The 19,693-nt window shown below is 35.5% G+C and overlaps 1 protein-coding gene across 2 annotated transcripts in view; it reads left to right on the top strand.

Moving 5' to 3' along the window:
* Nucleotides 1–625: 625 nt before the first annotated feature.
* The window catches only part of BRDT (bromodomain testis associated), a 48,526-nt gene continuing 29,458 nt past the window's right edge, over nucleotides 626–19,693 (top strand). The window contains exons 1-11 of one of the 2 annotated variants that reach the window (XM_060142483.1): nucleotides 626–820; nucleotides 1,568–1,705; nucleotides 3,438–3,552; nucleotides 7,802–7,971; nucleotides 8,610–8,960; nucleotides 11,587–11,715; nucleotides 12,737–12,925; nucleotides 13,564–13,736; nucleotides 13,813–14,102; nucleotides 14,196–14,309; nucleotides 14,778–14,921. In XM_060142483.1, the coding sequence (XP_059998466.1) occupies nucleotides 632–820; nucleotides 1,568–1,705; nucleotides 3,438–3,552; nucleotides 7,802–7,971; nucleotides 8,610–8,960; nucleotides 11,587–11,715; nucleotides 12,737–12,925; nucleotides 13,564–13,736; nucleotides 13,813–14,102; nucleotides 14,196–14,309; nucleotides 14,778–14,921 (2,002 nt within the window). In that variant the 5' untranslated portion in view covers nucleotides 626–631. The remainder of the gene's footprint in view (nucleotides 821–1,567; nucleotides 1,706–3,437; nucleotides 3,553–7,801; nucleotides 7,972–8,609; nucleotides 8,961–11,586; nucleotides 11,716–12,736; nucleotides 12,926–13,563; nucleotides 13,737–13,812; nucleotides 14,103–14,195; nucleotides 14,310–14,777; nucleotides 14,922–19,693) is intronic. The other variant, XM_060142482.1, reaches the window with a different exon arrangement.

The raw sequence follows: 19,693 nt of genomic DNA, 5'->3' as shown, positions 1-19,693 counted from the left end.
ATATCCACTAAAGAGTAGCATATTAACACTTGTCATTTTTCTTCCTAATAATTCACTTTTAAAATAAATCACTTTATTTACATTAGCCAGAAAAATTCCTTTGCCTTTCTCCCTTCACTGATTAATAATTGTAGAATAACGATGTACTCAGATAGTTATTCTTTAACCATCTCTTTAACATTCCCTGTTATTTCATTTTTACCAGGAATTTATAGACTTTTCCTGCTGAGACCTCAATTTGTGTCTAAGAAAGACAGAAAGAAATTACTGTAAAAGATTGGAATAACTTAAATCATCCAAAATGGAAGCGTACATAATGAAACAACTTTTAGTACTTCCATAGAAAAAGGTTCGTATTTGTTTACAAATAAATTTATCATTTGGCTTTTCTTTTTTCTTCTTCTTCTTCTTTTTTTTTTTTTTTTTTGCTGCCCTAGTCATGATATGCTTTAAAATATGAAATCTGCTACTCTTGAAGAAAACTTTTCTGTTCCTATAAAAACCATTTTAAAGGTGCTTTGAAAATAACTCAGTTTTTTTGTTGTTTGTTTTCTGGTTTCTTTTTTTGTTTGTTTTTTAGGGCATATACCTATAGACAACATTAGAATATAAGGACTTGAAGCAGTTGAGAATGTCTCTGCCAAGTCGACAAACAGCTATTGTTAACCCTCCACCACCAGCATATATAAATACTAAGAAAAATGGGCGATTGACGAATCAACTGCAGTATCTACAAAAAGTTGTCCTGAAGGCTTTGTGGAAGCATAGTTTTTCCTGGCCTTTTCAGCAGCCTGTGGATGCTGTCAAACTAAAGTTGCCTGTGAGTGTATCTTATAATTATATTAGTTTAAAACAAGTAAAACCCTGTAAATATCCTCTGATAGAAATATTATGAAATATATTTAACTTAATAAATAAATTATTCAGCACCACTAAAGAATATCCCAACGAGTATTTTTTCCTAAAACAAAAAACTCATTTTTCTGAGCATTGAAATTCTCATTTTAGCAAGTTGTGGTAAATTTTAAGTATCAACATATGCTTTCTTGTTTATACCATATGTCCCTTGACCTTTTGGTGTAAGGTTGTCATAAGTGTTCCCTTCTCCAAGAAGTCACTCTTGACACGTCCTGACAGACTTAGGTGTTTCACATACAGAATTCAACTTTAGGTCTTATATTAAGAATTTTAGCCATCTGATAACAGAATGGTTAAGTAATTTGTAATATAACTTGTAAACTGTAGAGCTGGGATTGTACTCTGGATTTGTCAGACTCCATAAATTCTAGTTTCTTTTTCTTCATGCCCTTGTTATTTTCCAGGATGGTTCTACTCTTATATTCTTTCGTTATTCTTTCTTTATTGGCTTTTTTTTTCTTCTCTCTGAAGAAAAATGCCATGGTAATCAACTTTGTTTCTCATCGCAAAAGGTTTTGGTTTCTATATTATCGCTTTTAATCAGTTGCTCTCTCTAGTTACAGGTGTATAGCTTCTTAAATTTGTGTACCAATTGTTGTAGTGAATTCATTCTTACTACTAACATTTAGAATTTCTTCTTACACCATAGGATTATTACACCATAATAAAAAACCCAATGGATTTAAATACAATCCGGAAACGCTTGGAACATAAATATTATGTGAAAGCTTTGGAATGTATAGAAGACTTCAATACAATGTTTTCAAATTGTTATTTATACAACAAGGTCTGTAAGCCTTATGCTATACTTGCTAATTCTTTTCTCTTACGTACAGAGCAAAGAGATATGTATAAACAAGTGTGCTGATTTCAAATTTCAAGTCTTGATTTGGGGTACATTCCATATTTTTAAAGATAATGTTTTTTACTTTATTTCCTAATTTTCATGTATCAGTATTTGTTCATTTTGCCATATTTTTTGCTATATTTTTGTCTGAATAGCTATAATGGCTTATTATGTTTTAAAAAATAAAATACTAATGATTGCTGGTTTCTGTGAATAAAGTGTTATCTCAAAATGTTCTCTACTACACTTCTGCCTTTTTAGTTAAAATATGAATGATAAATCTTATTATACACTAATCTTGGTTAAATTTTTATGGTATGGATCTCTAGTTATAATCTAAGAAGCCAAACAAATGACATACTTATTTTTTCTTTCAATAAATTTATTTATTTATTTATTTTTGGCTGAGTTGGGTCTTTGTTGCTGGGCGCGGGCTTTCTCTAGTTGCGGTGAGCGGGGCACGCGGGCTTCTCATTGCCGTGGCTTCTCTTGTTGCGGAGCACGGGCTCTAGAGCGCAGGCTCAGTAGTTGTGGCGCATGGGCTTAGGTTGCTCTGCGGCATGAGAGATCTTCACAGACCAGGGTTCGAACCCGTGTCCCCTGCATTGGCAGGCGGATTCTTAACCACTGCACCATCAGGGAAGGCCAAATTACATACTTCTAAACTTCATACAAGTTAACTTAAAGATCAGACACACTGTGTTATATCTCAGTAGTAGTTTTGCATTTGTGTTAATGTGTTAGCCTGTATGATAATATATGTGGACATTTTGAACTTAATCTTCACTTTTGTCTTCATCCATAAAATTGGATTTGTGTATTCAATTTTCCTCCATATAGGATTCCTGTTTCCCTAAGTACTGCATCCTTTTCAAGCTGTTCTATGCTATCTAAAATTTTTAAAACTTATTTTCCATTTATTCAAAATCACTAGTGACACTGAAATGTAATAGAAATGTTGGTTTAGTTTCCAAGGTAATCATCAGTGCCACCTTATGTATAATAGATTTAAGACTATTAGCTACTATGATTTTTTTTAAAAATCAGAGCTAATGGTATTCTGTAAGTACCATTGGCAAATTCATTTTAATTTAATAATTGTAAAGAGTCCTCTTACATTTAATATTTTAAAACAAAATTCAGTAATTTTCCTGAACTACCTAACTGAGAAATAGGTGTCTGCTTTAGGCCTTGCTTTGTAATTTAGTTTTTTCTGAGTAGTCAAGTAAAGCAAGATGAAGACTTCTAAGCAGATAGTTAAGATTTAAAAACTTAGCTCTACAGTGTCACTTTATTGCTTAGTTAATTGAAAATTGAATCACATCAAGTCAAACCATGAGGTACTTTTCACAGCCATGAACAAGTTTTACTTTATCCTATTTGTAAGGTAGAAATTCTAATTTCTAATACCTTTTTGTATTAGTAGGATTGGTTGGATTTTAACCCTTAGTGCTCAGAATGGCATCCTCAGTCCTTTTTAGAAGTTATAGGGGTAGGATGTTAGAATTTTAAATGCGAGCTGCTATACTTAATTTAGAAGTGATAAATACTGTTTAGTAAATATTGTCTAAGAGTACTATGGCACTGCCTTCACTAAGGCAGCCTGAATTATAGAAATTTGATACAGTGACCATGCTGTGTAAACTTATGTTACATTTTATATATTTTCTAGCCTGGAGATGACATCGTTCTTATGGCACAAGCTCTAGAAAAGCTGTTCAGACAGAAATTATCTCAGATGCCACAAGAAGAGCAAGTTGTGGGTGGTAAGGAAAGAATAAAGAAAGGTAAGCAAGAAAAGGTTTATGTTCTCTTTCTTTCTCTTTTCCATATATATTTGAATGTGTGTATAAGTATAATGACTATAATTAAATAATAAATCCCTGGGAATTCCCTGGCAGTCCAGTGGTTAAGACTTGGCACTCTCACTGCCAAGGGCCCGGGTTCGATCTCTGGTCGGGGAACTAATCCTGCAAGCCATGCGGCATGGCCAAAAAAATTAATAAATAAAAATAAAAAAATAAATAATAAATACCTGAAAGGAGGTAGACATCTAGAAGTCCTTTTATATCTAAAACGTCCCTTTAAACAATCTGCTAAACCTTGAGCACAAGGATGCCTATCATACAAGATTGGGAGGACTGTATAGATTATGGCCTTGGAGCAAAGTTTCCTATAGAATAGTGCCATTCACTTAGTAGGCACCAAGTAATTCACAGTTACTATTACTATTTTAGTAGATCATGTATCTGTGCTATACTAATTAAGAGGGCCAAAATTGCCAGCATTTCTCTGTGTCAGAAGATCCCATAGCTAAGAATGAAGTGTTGCTGGTGGGTCTGAAGATTCTCTTTTCCTAGATCTTAACTCAGAACTTTAGGGGGAGATGTTTTACAGCTAATAATCCTAATATTTAAATATGAAGTTATAAAATTAATCTTAAGTATTCAGATGGGTTTATTGTAGAGGTTAATCAAGATTGTCATAGGTCAAATGTTGGTTTATCTTTGGGTCACTGAAGCTGTAAATCTTGGTTAAGTTACTTAATCATTCCATGTTAGTTTCCTCATCTATAATATCTGGAAAATATTTAGCTTTCATGGTTGTAAATTTTTGTAAAGTATATGTTAAGTGGCTGGGACATATGAGACTTGTACCAATTCAGGTGATGGTTGAGGTTGTTTTATTGATAGTATGATGTACTTTTTTGCTGGTTGTTAATAGATCTTTAGGATGGGTCATGACTTATAGCTTGCTTTCCATCCATCCTGTGAGATACTCACTGTTTAATAAAGTTTTTATTTTGTTATTTTTGGAGAAGATTGATCGTAAGTCTGACCATATAAGCATAGGTTTCCACAAGAGGTTTAAAATAAGCCCTTGTGAGGCAAAAAACATAGATCAGTATGTTACTTAAATTGTTAAAACAAGGTGATAATTATTGCTGACTTAAAATATTATCTCTAGCAAGGTGAAAATTACTTACCTTTAGAATGTTTTCCTTTAAAACAACACTTTAACAGTTTCTTGATGGTTAAGTTGTAGCTACTTATTTCAGGTGCTCAGGTTATTGCTAAAAGCATAGGTTTCCCTTAGACAAAAGTTCTTTGACTTTGTTTTTCTGTCAGTACCTACTTGGATGTTTGTCCCTGTAAGGCACGTACTTTGGGACTACAAAAAAGTATAACCACCCTAACTCTCAGTTTAAATTTAAGTTAGAAATAAAACTTTTTAAAATAATAAGGCAATGCATTACAATAAGTGTCAGGTGAAATTACACGTGGTGTGTGCTATGGTTCAAGAGTGAGAAATTGACTTGCACTGGAAAAGCTGCGAAGGGCTTTAGAGGTGATAGAACTTGAGTTTGGCCTTGACAGATAGGTAGGATTGGGCTTTGGTGTGAAGGTCTAGGTTTCCAAGTAACTTTTAGTAGGAGCTTTCTACTGCCTAAGTCATGTCATTTTTCATGCACAGTGGTAGGGAAACTGCCATGTGACAGTAGCTAGTCTAAATAATGTGGTTACATGTTGATACTTTATGGCAAAGAAAAAAAATTTTTTAAGTAGTACATTGAATTGGTGTTGATTTACTGATTGAACAAATATTTGGGTACCTCTTATGTACCAGAACACTGTTCTGTATTCTTGGGATATATCAATGAACAAAACAAAAACTTTTGCCATCTCGGAGTTTACATTCTAGTAGTGAAAGAGAGACATACATGATAGGTTCAAAGTAGGCCTCATTGAGAAGTTAAGATTTGAACAAAGAACATTCCAGGCAGAGGGCTCAGCTAGGGCAAAGGCCTTTTCCCTTCCATCACTTTGGGCCATTGCCTTCATTTATGACCTGGATCTTGCTTCCCTCCTTACCTTCTTAAGGATTTTATTCCTTTGGTTATCCCCTTTGTTTCATGCGTCATTAATCTTTCATTCTCTATCAGGTTAGTTTTATTATACTATAAACATGCTCTAGTATCTCATCTTTAAAACTCATCTTTTCCCTATATCCTTCCAGCCACTGTCCTGTTTTTTGCTTTCCTCTTACGTACTCATGAACTCACTTCAGTATAGGTTCTAGCCTTACTACATCACTAGAAAGGTTCTTGTCAGTAGTCTTTATGTTGCTAAATTTAAGTAATATTTTTCTGTTCTCATTTTACTTGATCCCTATCAGTTGCTTTAGAAGGCTGCTGTCTCTTGAAATGCCTTTATTTCTTGGTGCACACTAGTTGTGAGGGTTTACTTCCCATTCTGTAGTCTTCTTGGCCTTATCATCCTCTTCTACTCAATCTCTAAATATTGAGGTATTTTTCAGGGCTTGATATTAGATATTTTCATAAAATCCATCTGTGTTCTATTAACTCCCAGATTTATAGAATTTGGAGAGTCAGGGATACTATATGTTGTATGTCAAATATGATAATGACATGGAAAAAATAAGAGAACTAAAGAGTAGTGGAATAGAGAGGGTTGCTTTATATAGGGTGGCTTGAGAAGGTGACATTTGAGTAAAGCCTGAAGGGAGTGTTGAAGTGAGCCATGAGGCTGTCTCCTGCCGGGCAGAGCAAATAGTCTGCTTATGGTTACCAAACTTGAGGACAGCAGGCCAGTAGTCTGGAGTGAAATAAGTGAGGGGAAGGGTGATAGAAAGTGAGGTTGGAAGGAGCGCAGAGGTAGGGGGAAAAAGTAGAGAGGTCACATGTTTCCTTACAAGCCATTGTGAGGACTTTGGCTTTTACTTGGAGAGAAGATTAGAAACCACTGGACATTGAGCAGGAGTGTCATGATCTCATTTGAATTTTAAAAGATCCCTTTGCTTGCTGTTTTGAGAACAGACTATAGGATGTAAAAAGCAGAAGGGGGGGGCTTCCCTGGTGGCGCAGTGATTGAGAGTCTGCCTGCCGATGCAGGGGACACGGGTTCGTGCCCCGGTCCGGGAAGATCCCACATGCCGTGGAGTGGCTGGGCCCGTGAGCCATGGCCGCTGAGCCTGCGCATCCGGAGCCTGTGCTCCGCAACGGGAGAGACCACAACAGTGAGAGGCCTGTGTACTGCAAAAAAAAAAAAAAAAAAAAAAAGCAGAAGGAAAGAAGGCCTTGTAGGATGCTACTGCAATAATTCAGGGTTATTACCACCTATAATAATAGTTGGATTCTGGATAAGAAGATAGAGCAAAAAAGTTTGCTAATGGATTGGAAATTGGGTTTGAGAGAGAGTGGAGTCACAGATGACTCCAAAGTTTTTGGCCTGGGCAATTAGAAGAATAGAGTTGCCTAGATGGAAGGATGGGCTTTTGAAATAGTCATCCCTCAGAATCCACAGGGACTGGCTCCAGGACCCATCCGTGGATACCAAAATCTTCGGATGCTCAAGTTCTTTATATAAAATGGCATAGTACAGTGGTCCCCCGTATCCGTGGGTTGCCTCTGAGTGTTGTATCCAAGGTTGGTTGAATCCGCAGATGTGGAACCTATGGATACTGAGTGCTGACTGTAATAGATTTCAAGGTGATGTGATCCAAATGTCTCCAGTCCTAGCACTGTCTGGGAACGTATAGGGCAAAAGAACATGCACAAATGTTCCTTTGATAAGAGAATTATGTTCACATCTGTTGTTCTGTGTTAGCCAGTGATGGACTATCTGAAACAAATGTCCTAGGATATTTATGCAGAGCATTCTGAAGACCTCACGTAGTACCACATAGTTATCACCAGGGCGTCTGAAATTTTTGCTCGGGTTTACAGCAACCTGAAGCTAAAATCACAGAGCTCTGTTAGTCTGAGTTTAAGCCAGGCACCTTTTTGAATAAAATTGATAAACCTACCATTAATATAACAGGTTTTGAAGTCTCCAGTATTATATCTAAATCAGTCTAACTGTCAGCAAGTATGTGTGGGAGGGTTTCAAAGGGGAATGGGAGTGTAAACTGTGTTTGTATTTTTAAAAGCTGAACTAAATGTATTAAAATAGAATGCTAAAAGAAAAATAGTTTTATGTTTTACTCAGATACTGACTCTGGTTCACACTTTACTAGATACTCAACAGAATGCAGCAGTTTCTGTTAAAGAAAAACAATCCCTCAAAGCACTGGAAAAAATAATTAAGCAGCAAGCAATTCCCTCTGTATTTCCCGAAACATCTATTTCTCCTTCAAACATGGCACAAAGTGCTCCACTGAACTCTGCCTCACAAACAGGCACCCAAGTAAGTTTACTGTAGCATTAAAATGTTTCAGTGTAAGTTTGATGTGATGTCTGTACCTTTTTTTTTAAACATCTTTATTGGAGTATAATTGCTTTACAATGGTGTGTTAGTTTATACCTTTTTATAAGTTGATAAGAAAATTGATCTTCAGCATACAGCAGAGACCTGGGAGGCAAATCAAATTTTAGAGATTCCTTAGGTAGAATTTGAACTGATTTAGTATCTTTGTAGTATTAATATCAGTTGTCTAACTACTTTTTTTTTTCTTTTTTGGGTGATATAACTTTTATTGGCTCACAACTTGGTGGGTTGATAATTTTCTTTTTTAAAATTGTATACCCTAGCTGGTTTCAGGTATTCAGAAACTTTTTGATATAACCATGACTTTTTCCCCCCATCTTTCATTGGTCTCAAAGGTTTGTACCAGACAGTTCTTTGGGATGTGGGAAGGAAATATCTGAACTATTTATTTTACCTATGAAAGAAAAATTAACCTTTACTAATACACGGAAGACTTGGTGCTAAATATCATTTCCTTTTTTTAACTGATAAGGGTAATGATCAAAGTGTGAAAACTGTTGCTCTGAATGTCACCTTATACATAGTTTTCTTTTTGTTTTTAAATTGTTTTGTTTTAGGTTACAAAGGGTATGAAGAGGAAAGCAGATACAATTCCTACAGCTTCAGTCGTTAAAGCAAGTGGTGAATCTTCCCCAACACTTACAGAAAAAAAATCAGGGAAAATGCCACGTATAAAAGAAAACGTGTTGACGAATGTTTTGACGGATTCTCAGCAACAATATAAAGTTGTAAAGAATGTTCAAGTAACCGAACAATTAAGGCACTGTAATGAGATTCTTAAAGAAATGCTTGCAAAGAAACACTTGTCATATGCATGGCCCTTTTATAATCCTGTTGACATTAATGCTTTGGGACTGCATAACTACAATGATATTGTGAAAAATCCAATGGATCTTGGAACCATCAAGGTAAATGTTGTGTTAATAGGAGGAACTTCTTTTCTTGATTATAAAAGTAATCTTGTCATCATTAATTTAAAATTCAGAAAAGGATAAAAGAAAAAATCACTAGTAGTCATACCACCTGAAGTAAATCATGGGAACATTTTTTTTTTTTTTGCGGTACGCGGGCCTCTCACTGCTGTGGCCTCTCCCGCTGCAGAGCACAGGCTCCGGACGCGCAGGCTCAGCGGCCATGGCTCACGGGCCCAGCCACTCCACGGCATGTGGGATCTTCCCGGACCGGGGCACGAACCCGCGTCCCCTGCATCGGCAGGCGGACTCCCAACCACTGCGCCACCAGGGAAGCCCCATGGGAACATTTTAAAGTGTTATGTTTTTATTTTCTTCAGTTCAGATACATTCATGGTTATTTACCACAATGTTTGAGTTACAGTATGTAATACAACTCTACCCTGAATTTTTACTTTGTAGATATTTTCTTGTTATATATTAAAAGTATTTTTAATTTGCATAATTATAACACAAAAAAGGTTTTTTTGGCAAGGCATTTATGTGGTTTCTAATCCTCTCTGCATTTTTTGGTCTTCTGCCAGATTGGTAAGTTTTCTTTATTGCTGATTTGGAAGCTTTAAATTATTGGAAAAATTTAATTATGTGTATTCATTTTAAGGGAAACTACTAAAAGAGTAGAACTGTAGCATTTTCAAAATGATGCATTATCTCAGTGTTCCTCCTGAATGACTACTCATTGTACTCCCTGTTCTTTATTATTGTCTAGAAGTTTGGTTCTTTTAAACACAGTTTTGTTTTATTATTTCATCATCAACATTGTTTATTAACATGTTACTAATTTTAGTGCTTACCCTCATTTCTTGCTTCTTACTCTTTCCCCTCTTAGTGTTTCTTTTTGCTGAAGTGCCAACTTCAGTGGTTCTTCCATGAGCATTTATAGGTAGTAAACTCTTAATAGCCTTATCTCTGAAAGTATCTGTATTTTGTCTTTATTCTTGAATGGTTCTTTAACTGACTATAGAATTCTAGAACGACCAGTTATTTTCCCTCAGCACTAGGACAATATCCTTTGGCATTTATTGTTGCTGCTAGGAAGTCTCCTGTCAGTCTACTTGTCATCCCTTTGTAGGCAGTCTGTCTTTCCTCTCGCTGGTTGTGCATTTAATTTTATTCATCTTGATTGGAAATTATCGCTTTCAATCTGAAGTTCATGTTTTAAGTTCTAAAAAAATTTTAAGCATTATCTCTTCAAAATATGCTTTTCTACTTTCCCCTAATACTTACATGAGAGGTCATGAAACAATACCTGAAATAGGTAAACCTGAGCTGAGTCTTAAAGGATAAGTAAGACTTAGTAAGTTATAGCATCGGTCCCCAACCTTTTTGGCACCAGGGACCGGTTTCGTGGAAGACAATTTTTCCATGGACGGGTCGGTGGGGGGATGGTTCAGGTGATAATGCAAGCGACGAGGAGGAGCAGATGAAGCTTCGCTTGCTCACCCGCCATTCACCTCCTGCTGTGTGGCCCTATTCCTAGCAGGACTGGGGGTTGGGGACCCCTGAGTTATAGGACATTCCAGGCAGGGGGAGCAACTTGGAAGGCCCTCAGATCATAAAAGCATCCAGAATACAATATTTAAGCCAACATGAGACACAATATGAAGCAGTGAGTAGGGGAAAATGAGACTGGATGGAAACGGGGGCTTGAACATGAAAGACCCTCATTGTAGAGGCCTAGACCTGGCATTAGACATGAGGATTATGGCCTCATATTTGATTCCTACAGTAACTTCTGTAGCAGCAATGTGGAGACTGGGTTATTCAGGAGGCTATCATAGAATTCCAGGGATAAGAAGATAGTGACTTTATTTAATTTAGTTCTCCGAAATCATTCCCAGTTGCCAGTGATCTGAGTGGTAGAAAATTATGTTTCTTGTTTTAGTTTTGTGTTTCTTTAATTACAAATGATGTCTGGCATGCTGTATTTGTTTATTGGCCCTTTGTATTTATTCATGGATTGTCTGTTAATATACTCTTGTTTTGCCCAGCAGTCTATAGGATTTTCTTGACTGCTCATTTTTCTTTTTATAGTGGCTGCCTAACTGGCTACTCTGTATCCTCACTTCTATCCACTTTATATGCAGCTACCTAAAAATGTAACCCATCCTGATATTTCTCTTCTGTTCAATTTTTAATGTCTTTTCATTCCCAGGAGAATTTTAATACAGTATAAACCTTTCATTTAGATGTTCAAGGCTCATTTAAGGAGTTTATTTATTCATTGTTTTCCCACAATCAAACTGGTCTATCCAAGATTATCTGGAAACACTGTTTTTTTCCTGCTTTTGTGGTTTTGTTCCTGTTCTCTTCTTTACTTGAAACACCCTCCTTTGTCTCTACTTGTCAAAATTTACTGGATTTTTTCAAAGTCTAAAAATACAAAACAAGCGTAGCAGAACTTTAATGTTTGTCAAATCTGGATGGTGGGTATCTAGTTTTGGTATTATCTATTATTCCTCTGTATGTTTGAATTATTTCATAATATAAACACTTAACATAGGTGCTCAAACAATTATTGAACTATATTGTTGATGAATCCTGTAATTTTTCCTTAATTTAGGCAAAAATGGATAACCAAGAATATAAACATGCGTATGAATTTGCTGCAGATGTTAGATTAATGTTCATGAATTGCTACCAATACAGTCCTCCAGATCATGAAGTAGTTACAATGGCAAGAATGCTTCAGGTGAGTTTTTACTTGTGCACTGAAAGTGAGTTTCCTCTGAACATAGTTTAAAAATTTTAGAACCATAACTCAAGAGATAAAGAATATACCCCCCAACCCCCACCAAGTAGTAAAGCATAATTTAGACTCTTAAAATTGTGGGGGTTGTTTGTTTTCTGAGGCATAGCATCCATTTGTAGTAAATCTGTTAATGAAGCTGCCCTACATATAGAAGGTACTGGGGAAGTAGTAGTGAAGAGAGGACAGTAGGTATCTGAGAGAGGGTTGACTGCAGTCAGTGTCCCACTGAGGCTAAGCCATTGGCAGGTAGTAGAATGATGCACCAGCCACAGGGCAGATCTTAAAAGGACTTCCCCTATATAATCTGAGAGGTCTGTCTTACCTGGAAAAATGGAGAAAAGTTGCTAAGGTTGGTAGGCAGGGAAGCATGAGTCTTATTATATTTCTGGTAAATCTTTTTGTCCTCCAGTTTTATAGGGATATAATTGACATTGTATTAGTTTAAGGTATACATTATGATATATGTATATATTGTGAAATGAGTACCACAAGGAAAAATAGAATTCTCATCAAAATATGACACTGAGGGGCTTCCCTGGTGGCGCAGTGGTTGAGAGTCCGCCTGCCGATGCAGGGGACACGGGTTCGTGCCCCGGTCCAGGAAGATCCCACATGCCACAGAGCGGCTGGGCCCGTGAGCCATGGCCACTGAGCCTGTGCGTCTGGAGCCTGAGCTCCACAATGGGAGAGGCCACAACAGTGAGAGGTCTGCGTACCGCAAAAAAAAAAAAAAAAAAAAAAGACACTGAGGGAATTCCCTGGCTGTCCAGTGGTTAGGACTCTGTGCTTTCACTGCCGAGGGGCCGAGTTCAGTCCTGGTCAGGTAACTGGGATCTGGCAAGCTGTGAGGTACAGACAGAAAAAAAAAAATGACACTGTAATGTACCTTTTCTTAAAAGGTGTTATTGCTGCATTAAATCAGAAACGCAGAAGACCTTAACAGTCTGATTTTCCATTATAGGATGTTTTCGAAATGCATTTTGCAAAGATCCCAGATGAACGTGTTGAGAGTATGCCTGTATGTTACATCAAAACAGATACCACAGAAACCCTTGGTAGAGAAAGGAGTAGTGAAGCTTCCTCTGCAGATGACTCTTCTAGTGATTCTGAAGATGAACAAGCTCAGAGTCTTGAAAAGCTTCAGGAGCAGGTAGTTGTTTATATTGATACAAAGTTTTTATATTCTTTCTATGAGCTGCTGCTGCTGCTGATCTATTATAAAATCCTATTTGTAGATTAAAAGCTGTTATATTTAGATCACGTATTAACTGTGACTTTATTTACTTCTTGGCACATTTTTAATGTTTAATAGTCTTTTCCCACTCAAAAATATATACATCTTAAAATTCTGTTATTTATATTCCTAATCACAATTCCTAATCACAATAAATGCCTAATCACAATTCTCATTGAAACAATTTATATGACATAACCTGGATAGTTTATGGATGAGATCTTTATTTAACATTTGTTACCTTTTGTGATAAAATGTTAACCTGCTTTGAGCTCAATCCTGAAAAATCAATGATTTAAGACTTAAGACTGCCTGGAAAAATTAATGATTCTTGTTCTGTTTTTAGATGAATATTTAAGTTTATGGGTTGAGTACATGGTAGTCTTTGAAATTTAACATACGCCTTTCAAAATAATGAATTTGTGAAATGAAATATCAACCTGAAGGAAATGAATTTCACAAAGGATAATGTTGACTTTTGAGTGCCTTCATTTTTTTCTACTGTCTTTAATTATTTAGAGCCATGAATGTTTAAAGAATTTTTCCTTTATCAGCTTAAAGCTGTTCATCAACAGCTACCGGTTCTGTCCCAAGTACCTTTCAATAAGCGAAAGAGAAAGAATGAGAAGTCTAAAAGGGAAAAGAAAAAAGAAAAGATTGATAATAGAGGTGAAAATCCAAGGAAAAAGTTTAAGCAAATAAAATTAAAGGAAAAGTCCAAGTGCAAGTAAGTATCTTTAATGATGCCTTATTAAAATAACATTATCTAAAATACATTTGATTAAATTTAACTTTTGTTACAGTCAGCCAAAGAAGGGGAAACAACAGGTCTTCGCTGCGAAATCTGAAGATAAAGATAATGCTAAACCTATGAACTATGATGAGAAAAGACAGTTAAGCTTGGATATAAACAAACTCCCTGGAGATAAACTTGGGCATGTCGTTCATATAATACTGTGCAGAGAGCCTTCACTGAGAAATTCCAGCCCTAATGAGATAGATATAGACTTTGAAACACTGACAGCATCAACACTGAGAGAACTGGAAAAATATGTTGCTGCATGTCTGAGAAAAAGACCAGTAAAACCTCATGGTATGTATTTCTTTATATTAGTAGAAGTCAGTCTGGTATTTGTGTTAGTTTTTGGTCGTACTCACTCTTTTTTCTTCCTCCTAAATCACACAGGTAAGAGAATAATGAAGTCCAAAGAAGAACTTCATTCACAGAAAAAACAAGAATTGGAAAAGCAGTTACAGGATGTCAGTAATCAGTTAAATTCTAGAAAACATCAAACAAAACGTAGGTACCGGTTTTTAAAATGTTCCTGTAACTATTTAATGTCTGGCATTTTAAAAAAATACATTTATTTATTTATTTATTTTTGGCTGCATTGGGTCTTTGTTGCTGCACACAGGCTTTCTCTAGTTGCGGCGAGTGGGGGCTACTTTTCGTTGTGGTGCATTCGCTTCTCATTGCAGTGGCTTCTCTTGTTGCGGAGCATGGGCTCTAGGCATGTGGGCTTCAGAAGTTGTGGCACACGGGCTCAGTAGTTGTGGCTCGCGGGCATCAGTAGTTGTGACTCACCGGCTCTAGAGCACAGGCTCAGTAATTGTGGCACATGGGCTTAGGTGCTTCACAGCATGTGGGATCCTCCCGGACCAGGGCTCAAACCCGTGTCCCCTGCACTGGCAGGTGGATTCCTAACCACTGCACCAGCAGGGAAGAGCCTAATGTCTGCCATTTTTAATGTCTTTTTGTATTCTGTAGCTGAGAAAACGCAATCATCCAAGGCCATTGGAAGTGGTTCCCGACTGAGTGAAAGCAGCAGCAGTAGCAGCAGCAGTAGCTCATCAGAGTCTGAAAGTAGTAGCAGGGATTCAAGTTCTTCAGACAGCAGTGATTCCGAATCAGGTTAGCTGTCCCCTTAAGTATACCTCTGCTTGTGGGGAAATATTTTTCTTGTAATATTGAGACTTATCGTTTGAAGAAATGTTCATTACTTACCCAGAATCTATGGTTTGGATGCCACACTTATTATTTAACTGCATGTTGACAATCTGAACTATTTTCCTTAAAAGAGATACTGTGTAAAGTGAAACTTCATATTATACGTATGTGACTTACAGGCTTGTAATGTTGAAAATAATTTACTAAAGGTGGGATAGTCTGATATATAATATCAGGTCCTAATACCAAAAAACAGCACAGAATAAAATGCTGATTTTCACTTTTTAATAAAAGATTATTTGAGGACATCTTTCACTTTATTCTCTGATATATCAAATCACTCTAATGTTGCAAAGTTTGCTGTTGTGACAATATATTCTGAATTGAATAATCATTTTGAATTAAGAAACCAGTCATCCCAGAAAACGTGTAAAGCAGATTTTTTTCACTTCAGTGTTTTCTTCACTGTCGATTATTGTCCATTTATAGAAAAATGTACTTTAAATTCAGATTCTCAGTTATGCTAAAGTACCATGTTACCTTATATAGTTTATCATCAACTATATCAAGCTTAAGGCATTCGTGTTTCCTTTGTACTCTTTCACTGATGGTTGTGTAGTTGACAGCTAATCCCTGCCCCAGGTTTCAGACTTGGCAGAGGCATTCCATCATTGTTCACCAAAAGGCACATTCAAATACAGGGCACTTCCGGGCCTAAAATTTTGCTTTATTTTAAATGAGACATTTCTTGTTTGTCATGAAATTCAGCTCTCTTTAAAACATCCCACAGAGAATATTGTCACATTAGGAATTCTTACCGTTTGTAAGAATATCCCTCCTATTTCAGTCCGGTAGTAAGGGTCTGCTCCGTTACAGTACATTGTTTCACTTTTGGTTCTCTTTAATTTGTGGTGCTGATGTCTGCATTTTGTTTTTACATTTCTGAAGTATATAGTGGTAAACATTTTTGTTAGAATAAACAGAATTTTTACTTTTGTTGAAATTTGTCACACTAGAAAATTTTTCAATTAATTTAGGACTCAGATTATACATTATTTTCTTATAGTTGACTTTTTAAGCATAAAAAAGTACTGAACAAACTCTTAACTTGCATTTAGTATTTTAAATTGTGACTAGCATTTGTAATTTCATCTAATAAAGAATTTATGGCCTAATAAGTTAGAGCACTTTGTCTTTTATTTGTAGAATAAAACTCTTATTAAATTATCTAATTATATATTGACTACTGATCAATAAATACCTTGAGTATTAGCAGAAAAGTACTTCAGAGTGCTTCAGTGAAGTACCTTAATTTTAATTTGAATTATCGGTTTCTGATAGAATCTTCCAATATGTTGCTTGAAGGAAAGAATGTTTTTCATCTATTGTGTTCTTAAAATAGTATAATATATATTATGTTTTCCTAACTTTCTAGCAGAATAACTCAGCCTCAGAATTCTGATTTTAAAACACTATTTAATTTTTATTTTATGACTATTTTATTTTATTTTATTCTTGTTTGATGTCATCTTTTCCAAGTAACTGGGGATGTTTTTAAAAACACTGTTAAAATCAAGGTAGCAAATTTTTATATTTCAATCTACTTTATGGATAATGTATAGGTTTGTGACACTAAGGTCAGTTTGTCTACTAATAGGATAGGATAGTATGAGTTATCATTTATCTTTGAAATTTTCATTGTTTTATGAACCAACTACATACTTCATTGGAAAAACACTGTATATGTAGGTTATAAGTTGCAAATGCAATGCTTACCTTAACGGGGAAAGAACAGTTATCTCTTTGCTTAATAAAATAAATTAGTAAATGAAGCAATGGGACCTTTTCTCCTGTTAACTTCAGTTGTACCCATTAACATACTGTAAGGCTCTTGATTTCTAGTGTGTAAGCTAACAGCATTTTTTTAACTTTCCTGAGAACAACAAAAACTATAAGTAAAAGGACTGCAAATTGTGAAAAATAATTAATTCAGACTATATCAATAGCTATACCTATTGTAAGAATAAGCAAAGCATCTACCATTCTTAATAATGCACATGACATTATCAAGAAGCAGATGACAAATCCCAAGTCTAAGTTTCAGGGTGAGGGGAAATGGGGCTGTGGAGAAAATATAATTTGTGAAAATTAGATATATTAGCAAAAACTTTGTTACATAAGTAAAAATTAACTGAAAATGTAAATAAGATTTTGTAACTTTAAAATTTATTACGGGCTTCCCTGGTGGCGCAGTGGTTGGGAGTCCGCCTGCCGATGCAGGGGACGCGGGTTTGTGCCCCAGTCCGGGAAGATCCCACATGCCGCGGAGCGGCTGGGCCCATGAGCCATGGCCACTGAGCCTGCGCATCCGGAGCCTGTTGCTCCGCAACGGGAGAGGCCACAACAGTGAGAGGCCCGCGTACCGCAAAAAAAAAAGAAAAAAAAAATTTATTACAATTTGTCAAGAGCTGAAACTTAAAATAGGAATATCTTGGTTATCAGAATTCTGATTAAATAAGAGTTTTGATTATTTAAAATAGGACATATGCATATAATTTCATTTCCCCAAAATTTTAATAGTGGAATCTTTTCTGAAAGCTTCTGTGAGAAATTCTTTTCTGATAGAAGGATATTGATCTTTAGTAATTTTTCTTAATCTATTTTTTAATACCTGTCTTCCTGGATTTTTTAGAAACTTGAGACTGTATGCAGTTTTCTTAACGAAGTCACAATCTTTTATTTATTTATTTTTTTTTTGTCACAATCTTTTATAATTTCTGTTATCAAGGACAGCTCTCTAAATTAACTTTTCGAAATTCTTTAATAGTATTGACTCTTAAGGTTCTTCTGTAGTTTTCTTGTATTATGAGTTTCTCTCTTTACTGCAATATTATTCTGTTTAGGTATGCTGAAATGTTTTAAGGGTGACATCTGTGAAAAACACTTAAATGTTATAAAGAGTGTTAGAGCTGTTTACACATTAATTATTATGTTCTATGTAATCGTAAACCTTATTTTATGCATGTTTGAAAAATATGGAGTAATTCTGCTTCATTAAATGGGATTAATTAAATGGCAGGGGAGTAAGTGCCAAGGAAAGATTCATTTTAAAATTTCTTTAGTTATAATTTCAAACAAGATACTAAATCAGTTCCAGGATAGACTTGTAATGAAATCCCAAATCTTTGAAAACTATAAGCAAGAAATCTGTGGGCTAGAAGCAGTACTTAATTGCAAATTTCAATGTGATTCGATTTTGCCGTTTAAATTATCTTCTTGAGTTACATTGGCATATGCAAATTATCATGTGCCAAGAAATCAAGAACGATGATTGGGAATTCCCTGGCAGTCCAGTGGTTAGGCCTCTGCGCTTTCACTGCCAAGGACCTGGGTTCGACCCCTGGTTGGGGAACTAAAATCCCACAAGCCGTGAGGCGCAGCCAAATAAATAGATAAATAAATAAAATAAAATCCTATCTAAAAAAAAAGAACAATGATTAAACATTGGTATAAATATAAAACCTTTCTAAACTGTTTTTCATAACCCAAAATATCATTAAATGCCAGATCAAAGATATAAATGAGGCTTGACAATAAAATGAATTCCAGATACATATATCCTATGTTAGCTGGGCTGCGCTAGAATGTACACACAAGCAATTGAGAGTTTTCTAATGCTCAACAAGGTTGGCTATCGAGTGATATAATAGGGAGGAATATTATTAACAGATTTAATACTATTACTGAGAAACCATCAAATGGAGCAGCTCATAGGTAATAGTGCTTTTTTGATTCTATCCTTGTAGGAAATAACTTCAGGAACTGTCTAAATGTTAGCTCAGATACTTGATTAGTGTGGAATAGGATATTTTTCAGGAATGATTATCATTTCAATTCTTACAACAGTTATACACAAAGAAATTGAATGGTTATGGCATCAATTCTTTACCTGGTTAAGACAAAGTGAATTTGTCACTTCATATTTTGGACTTTTTGCTTTTATTGGCTTCAGTATAATGTTCTGAAAGTGAAATTTATGAAATTCTTTAAGTACCAATTGTTCCTTTTTTTTTTTTAACTTTCTTAATTATGGTGACTTAAAAGGAGTAAAATAACCGTTTCTCTTTAGTACTACAACCCACATCTTCTGTAGAAGTGACAATGATGCATTTTTTTTTCATGCAAGGGAAAAAGGACAAACTTTGTCCAAGTTTAGATTTTATTTTACCTTTTAAGGGGGAGAATGGTTTAGTAAATGTAGGAAGTATGAAATGACAGTTTGGAGTACTTTTCATCATTCAAGCTAGAAAGTTTAAGAGAAATGATTAGTACTCATCATTTAAATATTTTAAACTTTCATTAGTTTCTCATCAATTAGAGTGTTTTTAAAGCCCCAGAAGGATAAATTCAAGGACTCAGACTTGATTAAAAACTTGCATATATTGAGGTCTGTACTTGAGCCACGAGTCTTAGAAATAGGGATAAACTTTGTCATGTGAATTTAAAAATATTCTGTTCAAACTGGGTCTTACTGAATAAACAGGCTGTCTAGAATAGTGTTTCTCAACCTTGGCAGTACATTAGAATCACCTGTAAAACTTTAAAAAATAGTGTCCAAATCTGAATTGAATGGAGAGTGGGGCCAGGTAAATGTAATGTTCAAAGTATCCCATGTGTGGACTTATCTGGCAGTCCAGTGGTTAAGACTCCACACTTCCAATGCAGGAGGCCCACAT

The sequence above is a fragment of the Lagenorhynchus albirostris genome, chromosome 2, assembly GCF_949774975.1.
Source record: "Lagenorhynchus albirostris chromosome 2, mLagAlb1.1, whole genome shotgun sequence".
NCBI lineage: Eukaryota > Metazoa > Chordata > Mammalia > Artiodactyla > Delphinidae > Lagenorhynchus > Lagenorhynchus albirostris.
Note: the sequence above shows the minus strand (reverse complement) of the source record. Positions and strands in the feature narration are given on the sequence as shown.